We start from the raw sequence: 27,526 nt of genomic DNA on the forward strand, positions 1-27,526 counted from the left end.
AAAGAAAGAATTGTTATGACCTTTTCCTTTGGAAATCAACAGGTATATCCACAGTAGCACGTATGACGTTCTCTACGCGTTTTTATCCTTCTCTACCTTGCTTATTCTTTTTCTTCGACTCGTTACTAAGGGAACTTACTTTTATGTAGATGGCGATCATGATCCACGCACCGCTAAGGGGAAGGTACGTCAAGAATGGACTGCGGGCAGTGGAACTGTATCGGGGGTTCGAGAGGGACGAGAGGGCCCCTTTGATGTGCTATGTTTCCGACTACTTGGCACTATAGCGGGATGCTCATGGGTGTGGAGTGAGGCACTATGAAGGTATTAAGAGATTGATTGATGGATTCCGACGCCTTGGAATAAGTGGGCCGACGAGGTTTCGCGGCCATACATTTGGCATAAGCTCCCCGACTATAGTGTGCAACGAGACATGCATGGTTTTGTGAAAGTTCTCTTGGAAGCCCTGGTCGATGCTCGTGACGGACCACCAACCTATGCCCAACCTAGGAGGGAGGCATCCTCATCGAGTCGCAGCCCCTACAGCGGGGGTCGGTACGAGGGTGAGACGCCGCAACCAAACTTCCCCAAGAGGAGGAGCTTGGAATGCGTACCTCCTCACCTCCCGTGACGGAAGTCCTTGTGGTCGATAAGCATATTGACGTAGCTACTTATGTGAGGGAGAACGATGAGGAAGAGGAGGAAGATCCTCTTGAAGATGAAGAAGAACCCCTTGAGGATGAGGAAGAACCTCTTGAAGACGAGGAGGATCCCATGGAGGAAGAGGATGACCCCGAGGAAGAGCCCCTTGAAAGGGAGATTGAAGTCGAAAGCAAGGGAGTGGTGAACGTTGAGAGAGCTCCCAAGGAGTAGTGATCTCTTTCTGTTTTGTTAGCTTTCGAATGTTTTGTTTTGACGAACTGTGTAATGTTTTCTTTGAAGTTTTGGTTTTCCTTGTTGCAAAGACCTTGTGGAAACACGTACTTGTTTTGTTTTAAGTTAATAAAATTCCCGTTGTTTTACCGTTGTGCTCGTTTTACCTTGTTATGTATGAGAAAACTTGTGAAAGCGCTTTTGGAAAGGTTGTGTGGTGTGGTGTGGTGATGGTAAATTCGGACTTTTGTACTAACACGTGTGTTGAACAGAATGCCTCCCCGACGTGCAGCCGTTCATCACGAGAATGAGGCAAGCAACGAGACCCAAAGTAATGTGGGCCCTGAAGGACAACCACCACCACCACCACCACCTCCACCACCGCCACAGCCGAAACGAAACATTGAGAAGGAGTTTCGGAAGGAACGTCCTCGCGTATTCGATGGAATGGGAGATCCGGCTAAGGCTGAGACCTGGATTCGGGCCATAGAACGCATCTTCAAGTTCTTAAGATGCACTGATCAGGAGCACCTATCGTGCGTGACCTACCAGCTTACCGGGTCCGCAGAGTTTTAGTGGGAGACCAAGCAGCGGACGATGACGCAGGAACAACTGGACGCCCTGACGTGGGAAGACTTCAAGGAGGAACTGTATGAAAAATATATTCCGAGGAGTTACCGCAAGGCTAAGGAGGCCGAGTTCTACAATCTGAAGCAAGGGCGGATGACAGTGACGGAATATGACCGTGCTCTATGCGATATGTCTCGATATGCACCAGAGCAGGTAAATACTGACGAGAAGATGGCGGAAAAGTTTTGTGCCAGTCTGAGGCACGAAATTAGGATGGCTTTGGCATGCCGTGGAAGGCTCTCGTATGCCGAGTCGTTGTCTCATGCACTGGACGTGGAGGAAGCAATGCCACGGGAAAAGACAGTTACACCCACTACTCCAACACCACCGACGCCACAATAGAATTTCCAAGACAAAAGAAAGTGGGACGGGAACCGCGAACCCTTTGACAACGAGAGGTTCCAAGGTACCCCAAACTCTGCCCGGGGAAAAGGAAAACAAACTACTCCATACCAAAGTGGAGAGTACCGTCAGAGAGCACCTCCTTGCGCCAAATGTCAGAAGAATCACATGGGGGAATGCAGAGTCGGGACAAACGTGTGCTACAAATGTGGTGGAGTTGGACACTTCGCCAAAGAGTGCCCGAACAACAATAACACTGGAGTTGGGGGAACACCGAATGGGCCTCGAGGGAATCCTACACCACCTCAGCAGTCGCAGCAGCGTCGCCTACCATATCCCACTCAAGCTAGGGCCTATGCCTTGGGACGCAAGCAAGCTAAAGCCGCACAGGGAGATCAAAAACAGGATAATCTGGCAGGTATGGGGACATTACTTGACATGCTTGTTGCTGTTCTGTTTGATACGGGTGCGTCGCACTCCTTTATATCGCACTCCTGCGTAAATGCTTTATGACTACCTGTTGATGAACTTGAACATAAGATGAACGTGAACTCACCGGTAGGAGGCCTTATAGACATTTCACAATCTTGCTCGAACATAGAATTCATGGTGGGGGAACTTAGCTTAACGGCTCACAACCTACATGTTATGTCAATGGATAACGTTGACATTATTCTGGGGATGGACTGGCTAGCTGAAAACTATGCCACTATTCGATGCCAAAAGAGGCAAATCTCGTTACAAACCCTGGGGAAGGAGCCCTCTACCTTCCACGGGATTTCGATGAATCAGCGGACTTGCGTGATATCGGCACTTCAAGCAACTACGATGATTAGAAAGGGGCATCCTGCCTATCTCGTTTACCTGCAAGGACATGACAAGAAGGAAAGAAAAGTTGAAGATGTGGCGGTAGTACGTGAGTTCCCCGACGTGTTTCCCGACGCGTTGCCAGGACCTCCGCCTGACCGACAGTTGGAGTTTACTATCGATCTGGAACCAGGAGCCGCACCAGTATCGAAAGCACCTTATAGGATGGCACCGAAAGAGTTGGAAGAACTCAAAATCCAGCTACAAGAACTACTGGACTTGGGTTTTATAAGACCTAGCGTATCGCCGTGGGGAGCACCTGTGCTGTTTGTGAAGAAGAAAGACGGGACACTGAGAATGTGCATAGACTACTGGGAATTGAACAAATTAACTCTCAAGAACAAGTATCCTCTGCCGAGAATAGATGACCTGTTCGACCAACTCAGGGGAGCAGGGGTATTTTCTAAAATGGATTTAAGGTCAGGATATCACCAGCTGAGGGTACGAAGAGAAGACATACCCAAGACGACGTTCCGAACGAGGTATGGGCATTATGAGTTTGTAGTAATGCCGTTTGGACTGACAAATGCACCTGCAGTATTTATGGACTTAATGAATCGAGTATTCCACCCATACTTGGACAAGTTCGTCCTGGTGTTCATAGATGATGTGCTGGTTTACTCGAAGAACGAAAAATAGCATGAGGAGCACCTAAGGATCACGCTAGAGACACTGAGAACGGAGAAGTTGTACGCCAAGTTCAGTAAGTGTGATTTCTGGCTAAGGGAAGTAAATTTTATAGGGCATACTGTGACGGCCGAAGGAATTCGAGTTGACCCCGCAAAGGTGGAGGCCGTACAACACTTGAAGGTGCCAAAGACCCCAAATGAGATTCGGAGTTTCCTGGAACTGGCAGGATACTACCGGAGATTTATTGAAGGATTTTCAAAAATCGCAAGGCCGATGACTCAACAACTGAAGAAGGGGACCAAGGTCAATTGGACACCGGAGTGTGAAGCTAGTTTCCAGTTGTTGAAGGAGAAGTTGACCACCGCACCTATTCTGGCCGTGCCGGAATCGGGAGTAGACTATGTGGTTTACACTGACGCTTCTAAGGCTGGACTTGGATGTGTTTTGATGCAGAACGGTAAGGTGATTGCCTATGCTTCACGTCAGTTGAGGCCACACGAGCTGAACTACCCTACTCATGACCTGGAATTAGCAGCCGTTGTGCATACATTAAAGATTTGGAGGCACCATCTCTACGGAGTTCGGTGTGAGATTTTTACCGATCACAAGAGTCTGAAATACTTCTTTGAATAGAAAGACTTGAACATGAGGCAACGCAGATGGCTCGAGCTAGTCAAGGATTATGACTGTGGTATTAACTACTATACGGGCAAAGCAAACGTAGTGGCAGATGCATTGAGCCGGAAAGCCCAACCACAATTGGCTACCTTTCTCACTCAGGAAGTGGAGTTGATTCGCGAATTCAACAAGATGTGATTGGAAGTAGTGAGAGCCTCGGAGACCGTGAAAGGAAAGATCGCCACCTTGGTAGTTGTACCCGATCTGCGAACAAGGATAAGAGAGGGTCAACGCAATGATGAAAATTTGGAGAAAGTTCGACTGAAGGTGAGGAAGGGCGAGCAAGAGAAATTTTGAGAGGAGGCTGATAATGCCTTCACTTACGAAGGGAGACTTTGTGTGCCGAGCGACGAAGGACTTCGAAATGAAATTTTGACCGAGGCACACTAGACTCCATACACCGCTCATCCTGGAAGTACAAAGATGTACCAGGACTTGAAGGGATCATTCTGGTGGGATGGAATGAAGAGGGACATAGCTTCGTTTGTGGAGAAATGCTTGGCGTGTCAACAAGTAAAAGCTTTACATCAACGACCCTATGGGAAGCTGCAACTGTTGGAAATTGGAACATATCACCATGGATTTCGTGACGGGTTTACCAAAGATCCGGCAAGGGAATACAGCCATTTGGGTAATCATAGACCGCCTCACCAAGAGTGTGCATTTTATACCTATCCCTATAACTCATGGATCCGACAAACTAGCCCGGATTTATGTGAAAGAAATCATTCGACTACACGAAGTGCCAGTAACAATCACGTCAGACCGAGACAGCAGGTTTACTTCAAGATTTTGGATAAGCCTACAAAGAGAGCTTGGTACTCGACTGAATTTTAGTACTGCTTTCCATCCACAAACCGATGGACAGTCCGAGAGAACGATTCAAACTCTCAAGGACATGTTGAGAGCCGTGGTTCTCGACAGATGAGAAAATTGGGAAGTTGTACTACCATTCGATCCCAAACACATGGTTCATCGGGAGGAAATGATTTTGAATCCCGACTTGAGTTATGAGGAGAAGCCCAAAGCTATTCTAGACAAGAAAGTGCAAGAATTGAGAAATAAGTCGATCGCGTCCGTGAAAGTACTTTGGAAACACCATGGTCATGAAGAGGCTACTTGGGAACTGGAGGATAAAATATAAGAGAAATACTCAGAGTTTTTCATAAGAAATGAGTAAATTTCAGGACGAAAGCTATTGTGAGCACTCACGAGATAAGAAAGCTTATGAATTCTTTAGTCTCCGAGATAAGAAAGTTATTGTGAGCACTCACGCCACATTCTTAGAGGAAGACTATGTAATGAATCATAAACCCAGTGGTGAAGTGGGTCTTGATGAGCTAACTTCTGTCACAAATTCCATTAACCAAGAACGAGTACCAAGTGTACAAACAATTCCAGAAACTTCAACTTCTATTCCAAGAATTGTAGTGCCGCGCCGCAGTGGGAGGGTCTCACATGAGCCCGAAAGATACATTGGTTTGGGGGAATCTATGGATCACTCCTCAGACAGCAATGTATTTGTAACACTCGTACCTTTAAGTACGAATCTAATTTATGTAACGAAATAATTGATAAAATTATTTCGAATATTATGCTCCTCGATAAATGTGTTTTGGGAAGTAGTATGTTTTATGTGTTTAATGTGAAAGGGGACGTACTTTTTTTTAGTTAATTATGAACGTTGGGAGACATGTTGAAGGTCTCGTTGAAGGAATGACGACGATATTGCTATATTTAGCATGATGAACGAAATACGTGGAGATGAATATTTTCTTATGGAAGATGACGTGCGTAAATCGAGGAATGGTTGAAGGAATTTTATTTGGAACAACACCAAATATAAGTTGTGCCGTTAAACGTACTTTAATTTTTGTTTGTGAAGAACGAGTTAACAAAATTAAATAAAGACCCGTGAATTTTAATTATCGAAGTAAAATACGAAAATATAAAGTATAAATTTATTTTGGCTTTGCAAATTTAAGTAGAGTCCAATTGTCTATCTACAAAATAGCTTGGACCCTAGTTATTTAAAAATCTAACTAAATAATAATATTTCTAACATGGGCTTACATTAACTTGAGCCCAACAACACAATTTAATTGGAGCCCTAATCTATCCAAGAAATGGGAGCAAGCCCAAGAAATTTTTTCTTCCTTCCTTCTCCCTTCCACCTCTCGGCCGAATGTTCCAGGGAGGCTATCCACCTCCAACTCTCTTCACCTTCCATCTTCCCTCAGTAACTCCACAAAGAAATCAAGAGTCACTTAAGTGTTAAACTTATTTATCTTTTCCCCACCCTTCCACTTCAACACTTCAAGCAAAACAAAAGAAAAAAAAAACAGTGAGAGTTAGAGAGGGAGCCGAGAGTGCCGTGAAAGGGAGCAGGAGGAGGATTTTTCACCATTCTTGTCCATTCACCACCAAAACCAAACCAATTTGAGGTATAATCTCTCTTCCATCCACAATGCATGAATTGTTGTATATACATATTGCCTACATCATACCATAATTCATTTCCATGACCAACTCAATCAATTCAACAATTAAAACTAATCGAGCGCTCGCCGAACGTAATCGAACACGCGAAAGAATGTAACTTGAAGATAAAAATACACCTTGCGGGTTGAAACGGAGTTGTTCGGAGTGGTTTCGGGGAAGGGGAGACTGCCGGCAGCGGCTGACCGCAGCGGACAGCGGCGGTTCTTGACGACTCGGCGGTAGTGGCGACCCCAGCGCTGTCCGGCGACTCCAGCGACGGCGGTCGGCGACCAGCAGTCCCTCCGGCGGCGCAACAGCAGCAGCTTCTCTCCCACGTGGCAGCAGCAGTGGCGTCGCGGCGAGACAGCAGCGGCTTCGCGACTTCACGGCGACTCCGGCGGCGGTAAGCCGGAGCGAGCGGCGGGATGGGGAAAGTCTGCGTTTCTGTGATTCAGTCGATTTGGGGGAGGGAGTAAGATAGAGAGAGAGAGATAAAAGAATTGGGCTTGTTTTAAAAAATGTTTTGGGCCTTTACTTTTTGGGCCAAATTTTATTTAGGGGAGGATTTAATTTTAAGTCGGGCCTTTCTTTTTGGGGCTTTTAAATTTATTTGGAAGTAGGAAATGAGGAAGATAATTAAGGTGTTGCCCGATAACTCAATCGTAAAGAATAATTTAAGTTAATCGAGGGAAAATATAATTTAAATTCCCAGAATGATTTTGAAGGATGAATAATTCTATCCTAATTGTAAAAAAATATATTTTCAACGATAAATAATTGCGATAATTAAAGTATACGCTTAAATAATTTTTTAGAAATTATTTTCGACGACATGGAAAATACGAGGAGCCAACGCAGGAAGAACGAGCGTAAGCCGCCGACCGGCGTCGCACGCGACGCCTTGGGCAGCCGCCGAATAATCGAAAACGCATGAAAACCGAGAAAATGAATTAAAAGATTTTGATTAGAGTGCATGCATTCTAAATACCTTTGTTACCGAGAATTGATGTGAACTTTATGTATTTTCTGAAAAGGTGGTTCGTACGCACGCTAAAAGTCGGAACGAGGAACTATTTACGGAAATCCTAAGCTTTTGAGGTTGGCTTTATTACTTTAATTTATTTTAAATTGGTATGTTTATGGTGTAATAAGGATGGTTTTTAAATAGTATGTCATGCCGTGTTTTATGTTTTGAAATTGCCTATCTGATTGTCTACTAGAATAAAACTCTACTAGACTTTGATGGTTAACGAATTCAGGTCTAACTAGGGTCTAAGCCCTACTTAGGCTAGTGCACTGATGGGGATCGTGAGCCGTCCCCTAGGTCGGCCGGTCCAGTGATCGAGTTTGTGGCCACATTCTCATTTCACATGATGGTTCAGATACGGTATATGATGAAGGATGATGTTTGTCTGCGCAGACACTATTTTTTTTAAGGAATGATTTTGGTGTTTCTCGGCCTTTTTAAAGTAAAACCCGAGATTCACTCTATGATGGCTTGACATATCTTAGCGATAAATGTATTTCGGGCATGAGTTCACTGGGTGCATCAAGTACTCAGCCCCTGCATATGTTTTCCCTATGTGCAGGTTGAGCGAGGTCGGGAGGCGGAGGATGTTGAGCGATGATTCAAGAAACATATTCAATAATTGTTCCGGTTACTATTGTGTCTTCATACATAGTAGTAGCTAAACTCTCATTTGCTTCCGCTACTCTACGTTTTTAAGAATCTCTTTACTTTCCTTTGAGTTGTCAAACTATGTCACTTACGTTATGTATTTTCGGGATTTGAACATTGTTTGATTAATGAAATTTCATCTTTTGATCGATATTTCGGATTCCCTTTATTGCTACCCCCTTCTTCCCCGCTTCTTAATTTCCCCACTAGTCACGATTCCTCGTGCTTCCTATCCTTAGGAAATGCGGTCGTGACAGTATTAGATCCCTAGAACTTTGCGGAAGCGCAGGTAGATGTCGATCATTGCGAATGGGTAAAAGTAATGGATTCGGAACTACAATCTATGATAGACAAAGACGTCTACGATTTGTCCGTCCTACCCGAAGGCTGTACTGCCATTGGGAGCAAGTGGATATATAAACGTAAACGTGGACCCGATGGATGAGTTAAAGTCTTCAAGGCAAGATTAGTAGCTAAGGGGTATACCCAAAAGGAAGGTGTCGATTCCGACGAGACTTTCTCCCCAGTGGCCATGCTCAAATCGATCCGGATACTATTGTCTATAGCAGCTTATATGGATTGGGATGTATGGCAGATGGACGTTAAGACTGCGTTTCTAAATGGCGGTCTTGAGGAGACCATCTACATGGAACAACCCGAAGGTTATACCATAAAGGGCAAGGAACACATGGTTTGGAAGCTTAAGAAGGCCATTTATGGCCTCAAGCATCTAGATCATGGAACCAATGTTTCGATCAAACTGTTTGCAAGTTTGGATTCGAAAAATGCCCAAGTGAAAGCTGTGTGTACAAGAAGGTTGAATGTAGTGTTCTTAATTTTATATGTAGATGACATTCTATTAATTGGAAACAATAAAAAGATGTTGTCATCAGTACGAACATGGTTGTCAAACCAGTTCGAGATGAAGGATATGGGAGACACGGGACACATCCTCGGGATCAAGGTTCTTAGGAATCGAGAAAAAAAGATGTTGGGCTTATCTCAAGAACCTTACATCGAAACAGTACTTAGTCGCTTTAGCATGCAGGACGCCAAGAAAGGTTTCTTACCTTTTAGACATGGCATTCATCTATCTCAAGAGATGTGCCCCAAAACGCCGTCAGAGATACAAGCAATGAGAAGAATTTCATATGCTTCGGCAGTTGGAAGTCTCATGTATGCTATGCTTTGTACGGGGCCTAATATTTGCTTTGCTGTTGGCATGGTGCAAGATATCGGCCAAGGACATTGGACTGCCGTAAAGAACATACTCAAGTACCTTAAACGGACTTAGGACTATGCTCTAGTTTACAATGCAGTCGAACTCTGTCCTTTGGGATATTATGACTCAGACTTTCAAGCTGATCAGGACTCGAGAAAATCTACTTCAGGATATGTGTTCACCTTAGGAGGAGGAGCCGTAATTTGGAAGAGTGTGAAGCAGAAATGCATCGCGGACTCGACCATGGAAGCTGAGTATGTGGCCGCTTCGGAGGCTGCAAAAGAGGTAGTATGGTTCAAGAACTTCCTTATGGATTTAGGAATGGTTGCGAATCTGCCCAAGAGCATCACGGTTTATTGTGACAATTCTGGTGCTGTGGCAAATTCGAAGGAACCAAGAGCTCACAAAGCGAGCAAATACATAGAGCGGAAGAATCATATCATAAGGGATATAGTGCAGAGAGGAGACATACATGTGGTCAAGATTGCGTCAGAGAACAACCTGGCATATCCTTTTACAAAGGCATTGGTGTTAAAACCGTTCGAGGGCCACGTTGAAGGGATGGGAGTTCGACTCATTCAAGACCTCAACTTGCTTTCAGTATAAGTGGGAGAAATTTGACGTGTGCACACTATTTTGTATACTCGAAAGCTGTTTTGAGTATAAGTGGGAGATTGTTATGGTTTGTATACTAGAAATCACCTTTCGAGTGATTGAATACTGTAAAACTCTAATAATTATTTTCCAATGAATGCAACAGATTATTTTTGTCATAATGTTGTCATGTTTTACATTTAATGGATGTTTATTGCATATTTAAATGTATAAGCCGAACATAACATAAGTCTAAGTCTTTGTTCTAGTAGACTGGTTGTGGGCTGCGCTCAATTTAAGGTACACGGTCAGTTCTGAACAAAGAAAAATAAGAATTTCATAACCCAGATAGACCTAGACTACCTATCGTGAAAGGTTGCAATGTCAGTCCGATTATTTCTAAGCCTTATTGAAATATGATGACGTTGGCGTGGTATAGCACTGAATGGATCTAACAGCAAGACGGGTCTTTATGCTATCTACTGAAAGACGAGGTCTTGATAATTAATTTCTTAATCAATGTACATTAGCATTGAGCATACGATATTGAGTATCTACTACTTTAACTTACCAAAGGTGCGGGTTTTTCGTCACCCAGTGATTCAGGTATATTGGGTAGTGGTGATCATTGTCTAGCGGTGCTACGATTGCTATTATGTTGAATCATGCGCGAGGAGAGTCTCGTTTGATAACATCCACAAGAGGAGCTCGAAACGAGGTTTTATTATTTGGAACCTAGCTAGTTGGAGTTTAATTACTTTATGAATAATAAATAAGAGTTTCTTGCTAACTCCACTCTTGGAGAATAAAATATGTTAATTAATTAAGTCCATAGCAGACATTAATTAATTAATGGATGTTTCTATCTTAAGCGCGGGAAATGAATTAAACAAATAAAAGGAAACCTGCAATACTTGTAATTTCAGATTTGGAACGGCAGTGCAATATTACTTCTGTAGTGGCTGCTTATAATATTCCAATATAAGCTTATATTAAATTGTGGGTTCAGTTTAATTAGTAAAAAGCTAATTGGGTGAGGCCATGTCCAAATTCTTCCTTAGATCCCTGACTGGGCCCAATATGTGACTTTATAAATAGGAGAATAAAGGAGACAAAAAACATAATTATTATAGCAAGAATTTTCGTCCCCCTCTAGAAAGAGAGAGAATTCGAAAATTGCTCCCTCCGTGAGCTGAGTTCTGTCTTCATTATTCGAGTCCTAGTATTCTGGTAAGATTTGCCCACACAAATATCAGTATACAGTCCGGGACACCAGTCAGAAGATCAGAGGTCGAGTACTGAAGATCTTCACGTGGAGACGGAGCAAGCCATCATCGATTCTTGATTGAATCAACGAGGTAAATTAGCTAATTCCGTAATCAGCATGTTTTAGGGATTTTATATGCTAAAGCATGTTTTTATTCAAGTTATGAGCATGATACATGTGATAATTATGCGAATAGAATTTGTCTAAATAATCTGTTAAATAGATCAAATTTATATGATCGTATCTTGTTCACGCTTCCGCTGCTAACCCCTTCATTAAAGATTATAGAAAATCAAATAAAAGGGATATTAGTATAATTAGAATATATTTTCCATGTATAGCTAGAATTAGAGCCTATAAAAGGTTGTGTAACCATTGAGAGAATTAATTCAAGTAATTCACAATGTAGTCTTTGAAGTTCTCCCCGTCTTTTACTTTCTGCAATAATATTTTATTTTCCGCATTATATTTTCTAACATGGTATCAGAGCAGCTAACGATCCGTCGTTAGTTTGTTCAAAAAAAGGAACCGTTCAATCGGATTCTTGTACCCAAAAAATCCCAAAAAAGAAAAAGGGGTTGCACCAAATATCAATAGGCTATTCTGCTTTGTGAAGGAATTATTGTTACATTCCCACAATTTACAAAGTTCTCCGCCCCATATTTTTGTTCAAGAAACACTTGAAGAGGTTCTTTCGAGACACAGGAAAGAGACTACTGATCTGCAGAACAAAGAAGTTGCAATGAAAAAGGCGGCTGCTAAAGGTAGCAAGGCAGAGAGAAAAACTAAGAAGAAACAAGTTGATGAAGAGATAGCTAGACTCTCAACAAAGCTTAAAGAAAGACAGGCCGATGAACTGGCTTCTTTAGGCTTTAATAGCAGTAGCAACAGTCAAAAAAGGAAAGCTTGATGACTTGGTGGTGAAGGCTATTGCAGGGGTTTCAATCACAAATAAAGTTGAGCTGTCAAAACTCAGTAAGAGTGCCAAAAAGCATAAGAAAATAGCCGAACAGGATGCAGCCAGGGAGCAAAGAATATAAGAGGAGCAGAGCCAAATTGTGAGTGATCGAATGATTGAAGATGAGAAGTTAGAGAAAAAGCTCGAGCTCTGGATTTACCATCAATGAAATAAAGCCGGATGGGCATTGTCTCTACCGAGTTATTGAGAATCAGTTGGCCCTCTAATCTGGAGGCACTTCTTCTTATAACTACCAAGAGCTTCGGAAAACGGTGGCTGCTTATATGCGGGAACATGCAACAGATTTTCGGTCATTTTTTCTATCTGAGAATATGGCAGATGGAGAATCCGAAGAGTCCCTTACAGAAAGTTTTAAAGATGAAAGGCCAGTGGCCAACCTCAGGAAACCACGCCCGGAGAAGAAGGCTGATGTCAAGATAAGAAGAAGTTCACGGTTTGTCTGGCCGAGGGGGAGAGGAAGAATGCGACCGAACAACTTCTCTCCAAATCTATAATGGTCATGAAGGCCAAAGATGACGAAAGGGCGAGAAAGCTACAAAGACGCAGCCCACACACCGATGGAGCGTCAATAGTATGACGCAAAGTACCGATGATGGAGGCCAAAAATGGGTGCCTTGAAGATGCCGAGAAGATAGCCACAGAGAATGAAGGGGAGAGACTGCCCACCAGAAAAGTTGAGGACCAACGATGGTGGATAATCAGTTAGCTGGAGAAGAGAACAACTAGAAAAGGAGTCAAAGCATTCGAAGAATTATCCGATAGAGGTGGAGAGGAATTACACTACCGGAGATTCTATACTGTTCTCGGACTCTTTTCCTGGTTGTTCTCTTCTCCAGTAACTAATTATCCAACCTGTTGGTTCCTCAACAATTGGGAAGGGAAGTTGGATTTTATATTATTCATTTTTTTCCAAATAAATATCAAAAGGATGTTTAGATGGATTTAAATAACATACTATTAGCTTTTATTATTCATGATTGATCAAAATGTGTGAGAAATCAACATCAAAGTTTATAATTTCTGCAAACAAACTTTAAGTTCATCAAAAAATTAAGAGAATTAAAACATTTGTATATGGATTATATGGGAGTATAGAGGATTATTATTATAGTAGAAACATCAATATTATGTAATCAGAACTAAAACTCAATCGGAGAACTATCACAAAAATGTCATAAAATGTCGAGATTTTGCTGTCTAACAGGTACTGATAACAGCACCAACTTAAATTTAAAAAAAAAATCAAAACGCATCCTTTCAAAAAGTTTTAACAACCACCATCAAACTTCATATCATGAACTCACATCGCTGTGAAGGCCTTCTTCCCAAGACCAGAAGAACCAGCTGGAATCACCTTAAGAACATTGAACCTCACAGTTTTGGACAATGGCCTGCACGAAATAACAAAGTTCAATAACTTTAAATTCCAGATTGAGTAATAGCATAAGAGACTGATAATGCATATGTGGGCACTGGTACTAACCTGCATTGACCAATGGTGACATGGTCGCCTTCCTTAACACGAAAGCATGGGGAAATGTGAGCTGGTATGTTGGAGTGCCTCTTCTCATATCTAAAATTCAATGTATTAGAGCAGTCAGATATACAACCAAGAGAATAGAAGCAAGTAACATATAAAACAGAGCACGAGCATCATACCGTTGGTACTTCTTCACCCAGTGGAGGTAGTTACGTCTAACGATGATAGTCCTCATCATCTTTGCGCTGTGGCAAGTTCCAGCAAGGATACGCCCTCTGATGGATACATTACCAGTGAAAGGGCACTTCTTGTCAATGTATGTTCCTGCAAAAAGACATTGAGTTTCAGTAAAATAAATAATTAGAAGCAACAAAACAAAGAAAAGAAGAGGATTTGATTACATTATCATAATTATGTGAATAACAGCAGGGTGCATTCAATTCAGTAACAATGAGCTAGGTTATATGCGCAGTCATTCAACAGCAAGATAATAATTTACAAAAAAATGCACAATTTGTGGTAGACTAGCACTTGAAAGCACAATTCACATATATCAAACACTAAAGAAACGGAGTATCACTTTTACCAGAGAAACCTAACATCACACATGCACACTTAGTCAAAAAACAAATAAACACAGATTTCATCCAAGCTTCAATTCTCAAAATAAAACAGAGAATTAATGAAAATGAAATGCACAAACCAGTTGGATTGACAAGGGCAAAATATGATAAATAAAACAGCAAAAAAAACGATATTCATGCAAAAACAAATAAGAATATTGCACCTTCAGAAGCCTCGCGTGGGGTTTTGAATCCGAGTCCAATGCTCTTAAAGTAGCGGTTACCTCCCTTTCCTGGGGCCTTACCCTTCCCTGACTTCTTAGAGCTACATTCAAACAAATACGAAATCAGATGAGTTATCGAAATCAGGATTCTATCCTCTACAATTCATCACACAAAACAACATATGGAAAAAATTAAAAGAGGAATTCGAATAGAGCTTCAACACAAGCAGCGTAGCGTATTCACATGAAATCTAAGATTACGCAAACATGAACTCACCATAGAAACACCTTGGGCTGCTTCAAAAAAGCCTTCTCGGTCTGCAAATCGGTAGAAAGCACAATCAAAATAAGCAGTGGCGATGAAGAAAACAAAGAGGCGAGATGTGGATAGAAGAAGGATGTACCTGTTCCGCCATGGCTGCGCGCGTGTGTGAGATTGTGTGTGGAGCAAAAACCCTAGTTGGCTGCAGCTGAGGAGTATGAAGCTGCGCAACTGGATTTTGTTATTTAAACATTTCAACATCATACCTCCATTTCTATTTGGGCCTACTTTCTGTATAAGGCTTATTAAAAGCCCAATAAAACTTCTTACTAAGGAGATCTATAGTTAATCATTTATTATATAGTGGGCCGAATTAAAAGATAAATCTGCAATTCGATTTAGTTTTTATATCTGACGAAAATTGTTATTTAAATTACAAATCAAGTCACGAAATTACTTGTTTCTCAATAATATTTAACGAACAAAAGTGTTTGTGAATCCACCGCTTTGGAATATTGAATACTCCAATAATACTCCCTCCGTCCCATAATAGACGTCATACTTGGGAGATGGCAGGAGATTTTAGGAGATGTTATTTTATGTGTTAAGTGGTGAAAGAAAATATAATTTTATAATTAATGTGAGAAGGAACTTTTTTCTAAAAGAGAAAATGTGACATCTTTTGTGGGAGGGATAAACTAAAAAGAAAAGTGTGATATATACTACGGGATGGAGGGAGTATATTATTTTGATCCTTCCCACCAATACCCGAATATTTTAGTGCAAACATCCTACTACTTCATTTGAAGCAGAGAAAAATAGAAAAAGAAAATAGGTGAGTGGAGTGAAGGGATGATGAGATGAAATGAGATGAGATGAGATGTGAAGTAAGATATTTATAGATTAAAAATTATAAATAAAAGTAACTGAAATAATATTATATTTGGGAGCGGGAGCGGGAGCGGGAGCGGGAGCGGGAGCGGGAGGGAAACCCCAACAATAGGGCCGGCACAGTTATCAGTGACCACCTACAAAACTACCGCACACGGCCAACCGGTTCTAGGCCCTGCTGTGAATGCATTAACGCTTTCCATTTTAAGAGCATCTCCAGTGGGCGGATGTCCCACTCGGACATCCACTAGGACATCCCAAAAACACCTCCTGACACGTCACTAGGACTTCCCATCCCATTGCCACGTCACTAGGACATCCCCTGCACAATCCGCCCTTCCCATCGCCCTTCCCACTAGGACTTCCCGCAATAAAAAAGATCACAATAATGTAATTACGTAAAAACGGAATTATAATTTTGACACGGAATACGGGAAAGTAAAATATGGGCAAAAATACATAGTCATAAAACATAAAAAAACATAGTTAGAAAAAAAACAAAAATACATAGTCATTCAAAAAAAGAAAAATACATAGTCCAATATCCCCGGCTCACTCCGCGCTGTCCTCGTCGCCCGTGCCGCCCCCGTGGCCCGTGCCAGCCCCGTGGCCCGTGTCGGCTCCGTCGTCCCCGCCGCTAATCTCGGCGCCATCATCTCCAATGGGTGGCATCCCCAAATCGCGCCGACATCCATCGATGACATCCTTCAAAGGCACGGTTCCGGACATCCTCCTCGGACATACCGCTGCTTGCCTGGCGGAGATTGTTTTGGTAGAGGCCCGCAAATCGACTAAGCTTAGGCCTCAACCGCTCCCACTGTTTCCGGCACTGTTCGGGAACGCGACGCTTCGCCCCAGCCGGTTTGTGTGTGTGGTAGGCTTCAGCGATGCGATACCACAGTCTGTCAATATGTTGGTTGGCACCGACATAGGGATCCTCGACTACTGAAACCCAAGCCTTCGCAAGCGCGACATTTTCCCACGGGCTCCATACCGTCCTCTTTCCCGTCTCATCCTCATCCTCCTCCTCTGCCACCGTTCGCGAGGAAGAGCCCGGGGCTTTCCCCTTGCCCTTGCCACGTCCCTTCCCCCTGCCTGGAGTCTCCCTGACTGGAGATAGCCCCAACTCCTCTAAAGAGAAAGTTTCCAAGTTGGTGAACTGAGTCTCCGGAACATAAGTGGAGGGGGTATCAGTAGACAGCATATCGATAACTGGCCGATAGACATCGTCCGCTTGTGGGCCCCTGCCACCCCCTCCCCCCGGCATCATCCCCGCCATCATCCCAGGCATCATCCCACCCATCCCCATCATATTTGGGGTCATGCCCCCATCCCCATCCCCGGCCCCGGCATCATCATATTTGGGGTCATGCCCCCCATCCCCATCCCCGCCATCATCCCTGGCATCATCATATTTGGGGTCATGCCCCCCATCCCCGTAGCCCTGGGCATCATACCACCCATCTCACTCATCCAATTGTACATGTAAGGGGACATCATCCCACCCATTCCACCCATCCCCGACATTGTCGGAACTGTTGTCGCATTTCCGCTAACGTTTCCCTCCAGGTCGATGGGAAACGCCGGAGTCTGCGACTCGCTCGTGGCAGGGGAGTTCCTATCGTTCTCCATTAAGTAGAAATGAAATTTGTAGTAAAAGAAGAGAGAAACTTGTTAACACAAGTGGTGCGAATGAAATGAAGTTCAACGAGCCGTATATATAGAGTTTAAAAAAAATTAATTACCGGACGTCCGACCCGGACGTCCGACCCGGACGTCCGACCCACTCCACAATGGCGGACGTCCGCCCGCCCGTCGCCCGCACGTCCGAGGACACCCGACGTCCTCACGGGACGTCCGTATCCGACCTTCGACGCCACAATGGCGGACGTCCCGGTCGCCCGTCGCGGAGGTCCGATTGGACGTCCGCCATTGGAGATGCTCTAAGGGGATTGAAACAATAATTTGACGGGCAAATAAATTCACAGTTTTAAATCAATAAATTATTCAACCATTTTTAGGAATTTTTTATTATTCTGGTTTTCGTCTAATAGTAAGGACATTCACAACAAGGGACAGAAAATCAGCCCTGAAATCCGCTAATTTCAGACTCAATTTATTTCGTTATTTTTAATATTTTGATTATATTTTTTTTCATTTTCGATTAAGAACACAAATAACATAAATTAAAATGTGAATAATACAGTAGAACAAGAATGAAGGCTCCACCATTTTCCAACGTACAGTAGAGCCCCAATGCCAAATGCTCTAATAGATCATTAGCAGTCAATTACGATTCCAAACAATTTTAAATAGAGACAATTCTAAAACTAACACCAAAACTAAAATTGAAATATAAACCACCGTGGTGAGTGGAGTAGGGTTACATTTAAGGTGCCAAAGACTATGACTATGACTATGGTAAACATAAAGGATGACAAAGATGTTATGCATATGTTGTCGTATCTTGAATTAAGAATGTGACTACATGTGTATATTGTTGGTGGAACACATGAGCGTAAAGAGGCTGAGGGTGGTGTGGGAGGGAGGCAGGCAGGCTCCATGAGGTTGATGGTGGTGTGGGAGGCAAACCTGATGGATGCGGTAAGGATGAGACCGAGGGAGATATGCAGAAGATGAGTGAGGATGTAGGGAAACTGTGGGGCTGCATTAGCCATTATTTTTATTTTTATTTTTATTTTCATTACACGAGAGGGTAGAGCCCTTAAGAAAATACTACTGTATCCAACTCGTACCAACTTTAACTGAAAATATAAGTTGATTAGAAAGGATTTCTAGGCTATTGGCATTAATCATAAATTATTAATTGAAATTTTAGTTAATCTGATTAATCAAACTTAAATGTACATGACTATTTTTATCTTTGAGAAAGATAAAAATATATGGTTGTATATTCCAAATTTTATTAATTTTTTTATTTTTTCATGGTACGACTACTTAACACTCTAACCGCTGGAAAATAAAATATTATCATTTGAGTAATAAAAACAATTTATTGTACGTATATTTCAATTTTCTTTTATCTTTTAAAAGAAAAAAACTAAATTAGACTGGTGGGCTACTGCCTACTCTCCATTGGATTTTAGAATGAATAGGCCCAAATGGCTAATAAAAAGGTCTATTGAATACTAATAAAGCCCATATGATTGTCAATCAACCAACTTTTTTTAGCTTCTCTACCCTTGCCATTGTTCAACTTTCTGCAAACTCTAAGTGTAATACTCCATTCGTTCCTTGTTAATAGAGTATTTTTTTTCAGCGCGTAATTTATAAATAGTGTGTTAAAATGGATGGTGGAAAAAGTAAGAGAGAATAAAGTAAGAAAGATGAAGAGAGAATAAAGTAAAGGGGAAAATTACTTTTTACAAAAAATAGAAATGACTTAAATAACTTAGAACTTCTCAAAAAAAAAAAATTACTCTATTAATATGAGACAGAGAGAAATACTCTATTTATATACCACTTATAATCGTTTCTCACACTTAATCGTTTCTCTTTTCAATTCCTTCATAAATTGGGATTTTAAATTACAATTATTTCACTAATAGGTAGTTATAGATTTCCATGGCGCGCGTATTCACACTAGACTTCACTTTATCAATTTATGCTTGTAAAAATTAATTTCTTCGTCCTAATTCGTTTGATGTTTTGCTAAAATACGACAATCAATTTAATTATAATCTCTTTACAGAAAATAAAAAAAAGGGTAAATAGCCATTTAAATCACCAAGTTTAAGTTAATATATGGTATCTCACAAAAATTGAAAACAACTAATTAAATCACGAAGTTTCAATTTTTCTAGGTTATCCCATGGATCGAGTCAAATTTTTAGGCGAAATCTTTGATGACGTGGCAGTCGAAATATCCTACCTGGACATACCGGCAAGCAGTCTAAACGATGTGTTTCCTAATTTCTAAAGTTGCAGGTAAGTGTTTAGAGCATCCACAATGGTTTTCGTCTAGCCATAGCCCAGCCACAAACTCCTCCTGGCACATGATCAACACTAAAAATCCTCATGCCACATCATCAGGACAAGCAAATAGCCCAGCAATAGTCTAGCCACATCACTCAAAATTATATAAAACAAATAATTGACAATCACAAAAAATACGGAATTAAATTTACGACACATATACGGGAAAATCCAATAATTTTATTTAAATAAAAAAAGTACATTTAAAAAAATTACATAATTAAAAAAAACTAACGCAGTGCATTCTTCCGCGCCCACAACTCTTCAATTAAATCCTTTTGGAGTCGAATATGAGCATCCGTTTGGCGCATGTTGGCATGTGCTTGGAGGAGACCGGCTTCATCGTGCGGGACCCCCCTTCGCACGTTGGGGGCGGCCATGCCGTGGCTTGGACCGGCTTCATTATCGTTGTTGGCCCAACTAGTCAGTTGTACACCTTCATCTTCCACAATCATGTTGTGCATGATAATACATGCGTACATTTTATCAGCAATGCAGTCGATATGCCACAAACGCGTTGGACCCCTAATTGCCGCCCATCGAGACTGGAGCACACCAAATGCGCGTTCCACGTCCTTGCGCGCCGACTCCTGCCGTTCCGCAAAGTAGGCCTTCCTCTCATCTGATGCGCATCTGATAGTCTTCACAAAGACGGGCCACTTAGGGTATATCCCATCCGCCAAGTAGTAGCCCATATCATGTCGGTTGCCGTTGGCGATCAATCTCACGGTTCGTATAGGCCTCTAACGCTTCATTCATTCGACGTTCGTACTCCTCAGCATCCCCACCACTACCACCACTACTACCACCAACGTTGCTCATTTCCCGTTGTTGATCTTGTACAGAAATTAAGATAGAGAGAGTACTCGTTAAAACAAGTGGTGCGAATGAAAATGACGTGCAAAATGCGTATATATAGTGTTTAGAAAATTAAAAAAAAATCACTCGCCGGTCCGGAGCCTGCAATGGCGGCGAGCACATCGGCCAGCGCTCGCGGATCGGCGTGCGCTCGCCGATTTTTTCACTGAAATGGCGCTTACCGGTTACAATGGTTCGGCGAGCGAACCGGCGAGCGCCAGAGATCGGCTAGCCGGTCCGCTCGCCGCCATTGTGGATGCTCTTATGGCTTTCAGAATTAGAACGGCTCTGTTTTTATTTGTTTATAGTATTAAAATATATATATATATATATATATATATATATATAATTACATGTCATCTAAATAACACACATAGGGGTCACATATTTAAATATATCCATGTCATCACCGGAAAATTTGACCCATGGGATAAGCTAGAACAATTAAAAGTTGTGATTTAAAATCCTAAATGAAAATATTGTTAGAATATGTTAGAATATACGAGCAAATCAAATTAAGAGGATATCATGGGATTTATTTCCATATAGAGTGTGTATATTTTTAGGTGTATATTATGCATTTCTTGCTCCCTACTTCATCCCCATCTATAAAGGGTGATCATTGTAAACGTTATAATTCATTCAATACAATTGATACATTCTCCCCAATACAATTAAACATGGTATCACGAGCCATACGATCCTAACCCTAAACACAAGCCTTTTTTTTCAAAGCACAAGAACTCAGAATCTTGTTCATCACACGACTCATATCAGCCCCGAACCTGCACCAATTAGCAAAATCAAGTGAAAGCAACCGATGGCCACAAAAACAATCGAATCAGTTTCAATAGGAATCAAACTAGATGGGAATAACCTTCTTGTCTGGTCTCGTCTAATGCGAATAGCAGTTGGAGGTCGTGAATTGCTCGACCATCTTGAAGGCGATACAGATCCACCCAAGAAAGACGACCCGAAATTCAAATCATGGCAAGCGGAAGATTACGTCGTTTTTTCTTGGTTGATCCAAAACATGGAGCAACGCTTGGTGTTACAGTTTGCTCAACACCAAACTGCGGCCGCAATATGGCAGAGCCTCGCTACCACGTTTGGCGCTCGCAAGGATCCCATCCAGATATATGATCTGGAGGATCGAACCAACAAGCTGGTTCAAGGAACTGATACACTCGAAGCCTACTGGGCGGAGCTACAGAACTTATGGGTCGGGATGGATAACCGGAAGCCCTGCCCATACACATGTTGTGACAAAGGTGTCAAGATCTATCAGACGGAGACAAAAATCAAGAGACTCCATCAATTCCTCTCCGACGTGAACAGCAAATACGATGTACTCCGGAGGGAGTTGTTAAAGGAAGACCCTGCACCCGACGCTGAGACCGCGCTCGGGATTTTGAAGCAAGAGGAAGAACGCAGCGGGATCTGGAGGCAGCCTTTACCTCCAGATTCCGGCATAGGCGCCGGATTCAGAATCCGTCCTTCTTACCCTCCTCATCCGCTTCAACAGAATCGACAGCCACCGCGTGGCCAGCAACCGCAACCGCCACGCTGAGGCCAACCTCCGACCGGATCTGCCTCAAATCGGAATAAAGAAAAGGAAGATAAATCCAAACTTTATTGCACCCATTGTCAGATGCCTCGACATACTAAGGAAACATGTTTCCAGTTAATAGGATACCCGGAATGGTGGGAGGACGGGCATAAGCAGCCAAATCGGAATCAAACGGCGAGAGGGAGGTCTGCCGTCAGTTTTCCTACCAACGAATCAAATGGGACTTCTTACGGAACACCTGGAGGTGGTCCGATGGAGACGGCAACCGGTGGGTGGTGGGCGGCGAACCCAGTGGTCAACGGCAGGGAGGCGCAGCCGACGGGAGCAAAAGCTAATCTCGCGGCGCAAACAAGCTTTGGAGGTAATGGGTTTAGGTTTTTCAATCTAAACCCACAATCCACCTTATATTTAGATAAAGAACCCCATTACATGCATGATTTAGGAATTGCACCCCAGAATTGTGATACATTGCGAATCGACCCCAGAATTATGTGTAGTAATCGTTTTGCAATCCTTGATAATGGTTCTGAAAATTCCAAGGCGTGTCATGTTAAAAAATCAGTTACAGAAGATGATAGGGGATGGATATTTGATTGTGGAGCGACAGACACTATGACATATGATAAGTCTGATTTTGATGAATTGTTTCAAGCTAAACGTACTTATGTGGAAACCGCTGGTGGTGATTTGGCTCTTGTGGAAGGGGCGGGAACTGTGAAAATTTCTCCTACTTTGACAATATCAAATTGTCTCTATGTTCCATCTCTGTCACAAAAATTAATGTCTATTAGTCATGCAACTAGGGAACTCAATTGCACTCTGTTGATGCATCCAAAATTTTGTTTACTACAGGATATCCGGACGGGGAAGATCATTGGGCGTGGCACTGAGCGCCGAGGGTTGTACTATGTAGACGAGATAGCTCAAACTGGCAGGGCAATGCTGGCTTACGGATCTTCGGAACGGGACTTATGGTTATGGCATAGGCGGTTAGGACACCCGTCTTCTAGTTATTTGAATATTTTATTTCCGCACCTTTTTAAGAATTCAGTTTTTTAGTGTGAGACTTGTATTTTGAAAAAGATAGAGCAGTTGAAAAAGAATCTTGCCAAGGAATTTGAGATGAAAGATTTAGGGGAACTCAAATACTTCCTAGGCGTTGAAGTCTTAAGATCAAGGGAAGGAACCTTCATTAGTCAAAAGAAGTACATTCTTGATCTATTAGCAGAAACAGGGATGATGGAGTGCAAACCGGCAGAGACACCAATTGTTGTGAATCATGGACTTCAGATTGTAGAAGGAGCAAAACTAGCCGATAAAGAAAGGTATCAGAGACTAGTAGGTAAGTTGATTTACCTATCTCACACCAAACCCGACATAGCTTATGCAGTTAGTGTGGTTAGTCAGTTTATGCATCGCCCGCAAAATGATCACCTTGAAGCGGCATTAAGAATAGTCAGATATTTGAAGAGGACTTTTGATCATGGAATAATGTTCAAGAAAAATGGACACATACACAGACGCTGACTGGGCTGGGAACCCGATGGATAGAAGATCAACCTCGGGGTACTTTACCTTTGTAGGGGGAAACCTTGTCATGTGGAAAAGTAAGAAACAAAAGGTTGTGGCATTATCAAGTGCTGAAGCTGAGTTCAGGGGCATTAGGAACGGTTTAACGGAAGTATTGTGGCTTAGAGGGTTGATGAGTGAATTATGACTTGTGTCACAATACACTTGTCAATTATTCTATGATAACAAGGCAGCAATCAGTATTGCAGAAAATCCAGTCCAACATGATCGAAAAAAGCACGTTGAATTGGACAGACATTTCATCAAGGAAAATATTGAATATGGTATTGTTGAATTTCCTTTTGTTCGCTCTGAAGATCAGTTAGCTGATATTCTGACTAAAGCAGTGGGAGCAAAGGATTTCTATGAAGTGCTTGGCAAGTTAAGTATCGGAAATCCCGTGACTTAACTTGAGGGGGAGTATTAGAATATGTTAGAATATACGAGCAAATCAAATTAAGAGGATATCATGGGATTTATTTCCATATAGAGTGTATATTTTTAGGTGTATATTATGTATTTCTTGCTCCCTACTTCATCCCCTCTATAAAGGGTGATCATTGTAAACGTTATAATTCATTCGATACAATTGATACATTTTCCCAAATACAATTAAACAAATATGAGCACTATCTATCTAGAATATGCCACCTATGCAAAAGTGTGGGTCCCATAAATGATTTGTTATTGCATTGTAATGTAATGTCCATTTCATTCTCCGCCTAAATAGGAAATTCTGACATTGGATGTATTTCATGTTCACACCACATTCCTCTACAATCTTTATTGAATAATGTAGTTTGCTTGTAATTGCAGAGCTATTGACACCAAATGAGAGAGAGAGAGAGAGAGAGAGAGAGGCGCATGGCAAGACCACCAAGTGGAAATTTGAAATTAGAGACAAACATCCCTTTCTTTTGCCTTCCCCAGATATTCCTCTCAGTTTCTTTGTTTTGTTTTCAGGCATAAATTTTGCCTTTCCCCATTGTCTCACATCCCTTTATCTCAATTTTCAACATTTTCAATCAATAAACTCTTGATTTTTTGGAAGCTCCCCTTTATCCCAGGTATACGCTTGATGTTATTCCATTTTTTGGATTTTGTTTCGTGCGCTTCTATTTTAATTTCTCTGCAAGCAACCTTTTTCATATTTGGAGATTGGATTTTCTATTTATTGAAGGAGAGATTGGTTTGGAAACATTCCCTCATTTGTTTCATGCGTTTAATTAATGCAATTGATTTGATTTGATTTGATTTGTTGTGTTTTAAGGTAGGTTTGATTGAGCATTTGATTGATTTTTGGGGTTGAGAGATATGGGAAAGCCTACCACCGCTAGGAGGAGATACCAAATAGGGTCGAAATCCGACGCGAAGGGCGGCAAACGCGATGAAGACACCGCCATTTTCATCTACATGTCTAAGGAATTGAAGCAAGAAGGGAAGCGGTTGTACCAGAAACACGACCATGAGGGCGCCATGTTGAAGTATGTGAAGGCCTCAAATTGCTTCCACCCAATCACATCGATGTTGCATCGCTGCGGACTAACATGGCAGCTTGCTACATGCAAGTGGGGATCGGTGAGTACCCGAGAGCTGTAAACGAGTGCAATTTGGCGCTTCAAGTAGCTCCCAAGTATAGCAAGGCTCTGCTTAAGAGGGCGAGGTGCTATGAGGCTTTGAATAGGCTTGACTTGGCTCTAACAGATGTGAGTATTGTGTTGAGTATGGAGCCTAATAACACCACTGCGTTGGAGGTTGCGGAGAATGTGAGAATGGGGATTGAGAAAGGCCTTCCGACTGGAGATAAGGAGGTTATTTTGCCCCATGAGAATGTTCATCCGCCTGTACCCCACCCCTGCCTGTGCCTGGGAAGATGGCCAAAGAGAAGGGGAAAAGGAAGAAAAATACCAAGCTGAAGAATGTCAGTGAAGTTGTGGAAAAGAAGACAGAGCATAGGGTGGTTGTAGAGGAGAAAATGGTTATGAAGACGGTGAAATTGGTTCATGGTGAGGATATACGAGGGGCGCAGTTACCTCCCAATTGCGGGGCTCGTCTGTTGAGGGATATAGTTGTTGACAGGTTCCCAAGTTTGAATGGTGTGCTGATCAAGTATAAGGATCAAGAAGGTGACTTGGTTACCATCACTACCACGGATGAGCTGAAGGTAGCTGAAGGACTGGCTCATCGTCAAGGATTTTTAAGACTGTATATTGCTGAAGTTAGTCCCGACAAAGAACCTATTTATGAAGGAACGGGCATTGAAGAAGCATTAAGCAAAGGCCATCAGAAACCATTGGTGGTGACAAAGAACATTCATGTAGATGACAAAGGGACTTGTATTGAGGATTGGATCGTCCAGTTTGCAAGTCTGTTCAAGAGTCACGTCGGGTTCGACTGTGATTCTTACATGGATATTCATCAAATGGGAATGAAATTATATTCAGAAGCACTGGAAGATACTGTTACAAGTGTAGAAGCCCAAGAGTTATTTGACATTGCTGCAGTCAAGTTCCGGGAGTTAACTGCTTTAGCCTTGTTTAACTGGGGAAACGTTCACTTGTCTAAAGCAAGGAAAAGGATGGTTTCTTCTGAACATAGTTTATCTGAAGCCACTGAATCTTCGGTGAATCAAGTTAAAGATGCTTATGATTGGGCAAAAAAACAATACACAAAGGCTGGCATGAAGTATGAGGAAGCTCTTAAAGTCAAGCCAGACTTTTATGAAGGGTATCTTGCTCTTGGCCTGCAGCAATTTGAACAAGCAAAGCTTTCTTGGTATTATGTACTTGGGAGCAAGTCTGACTTGGAGTTAGACTCGTGTTCACATATATTGGAACTGTATAACAAGGCTGAAGATAGCATGGAGAAAGGGATGCAAATCTGGGAAGAGATGGAAGAACAACGCCTTAATGGAATCTCGAAATATGAAACAGATAAAGCTTTGTTTCAAAAATTTGGCTTGGGTGGTTTATTTAAAGATATCTCGGTTGATGAAGCTTCTGAGCAAGCAAAAAATATGAGTTCCCAGATCAATCTCTTATGGGGCACAATGTTGTATGAGCGTTCAGTTGTGGAATATAAGTTGAGTCTCCACACTTGGGAAGAATGCCTTGAGGTTGCAGTTGAAAAGTTTGAACTCGCTGGAGCATCAGAAACAGATTACTGTAATGATAAAAAATCATTGTTCGAACGAAACTGCTTTAGAAGGTATACAATTTGGTTTATTATTGCTTGTTTGACGTTTTCCATAAATGGTTCCTTCACTTGCTCATCCTTCCCCTCTAATGTGTCTAATGTAGGATTCAAGGTCGATGATCTAGTACAGGCATGGAATGAGATTGATTCCGATAGGTGGCGATCTAATGTGACATCTTCCCACATGGAACCACTTTTCAGAAGACGCTCTTCCAACCTTCATTCCGCTATGGAGAATTTTGAGTGACCTCTTTTGATGATTAAAAGAAGGTCAAAACATTAGAGTTATTTCTAAGTGTTTGTTTACCCCTGGATTTTTTAGGTATGGAACTTATTTATTTCTTTTACTCCCAACATTTATCTTATCTGTCTATTTCTTCTAACCAAAGATGTAGCATATAATGTCTGGCACAGTTTTTCTAAAATGTGATCTGATTGCTAAGGTAGAACGAATAATTGATTCCTAATAAAAGCTAGATGTGTGAAAGAGACAGTTCTATTGTTCCATGTATTGTTTTGCAACTCTGTGGCACCTAAAAGTGTTTAATAAATGCATTGTTGAGGAAAAGTTACTTCCCTAACTGATGGAAATTTACACTTCATTTTGCAGGTCACATATAGTTGTTTTGGGTCTTTTCTTTCTGGTTGAAGTGAAAGAAAAACTCAATTCAGAGTCT

General features: G+C 42.0%; 1 protein-coding gene and 2 pseudogenes across 1 annotated transcript; 2 read left to right on the plus strand and 1 right to left on the minus strand.

Annotated features, from left to right (window-relative positions):
• The first annotated feature begins 1,470 nt into the window (after positions 1-1,470).
• Positions 1,471-12,735, plus strand: LOC121754467 (annotated as a pseudogene).
• A 631-nt stretch (positions 12,736-13,366) lies between these two features.
• Positions 13,367-14,996, minus strand: LOC121753887 (40S ribosomal protein S11-like). Its single transcript, XM_042149168.1, has 6 exons — positions 14,913-14,996; positions 14,786-14,826; positions 14,509-14,609; positions 13,901-14,045; positions 13,725-13,814; positions 13,367-13,632 (listed from the first exon to the last, which is right to left on the minus strand). Exons 1-6 carry the CDS (start codon positions 14,922-14,924, stop codon positions 13,542-13,544), a joined length of 480 nt encoding a protein of 159 aa, XP_042005102.1. The 5' UTR covers positions 14,925-14,996; the 3' UTR covers positions 13,367-13,541.
• Positions 14,997-24,968: 9,972 nt separating this feature from the next.
• Positions 24,969-27,096, plus strand: LOC121754468 (annotated as a pseudogene).
• Positions 27,097-27,526: the final 430 nt, after the last annotated feature.

The sequence above is a fragment of the Salvia splendens genome, chromosome 11, assembly GCF_004379255.2.
Source record: "Salvia splendens isolate huo1 chromosome 11, SspV2, whole genome shotgun sequence".
In the NCBI taxonomy this organism is placed as follows: Eukaryota; Viridiplantae; Streptophyta; class Magnoliopsida; order Lamiales; family Lamiaceae; genus Salvia; species Salvia splendens.

Excerpts from the sequence above, each read along its gene's own strand:
- LOC121753887 (XM_042149168.1), bottom strand. Across the intron at positions 14,046-14,508 it reads CCCACGCGAGGCTTCTGAAG|GAACATACATTGACAAGAAG; the intron begins GTGCAATATTCT and ends GTCTTTTTGCAG. Across the intron at positions 13,815-13,900 it reads TGGGTGAAGAAGTACCAACG|ATATGAGAAGAGGCACTCCA; the intron begins GTATGATGCTCG and ends ATTGAATTTTAG.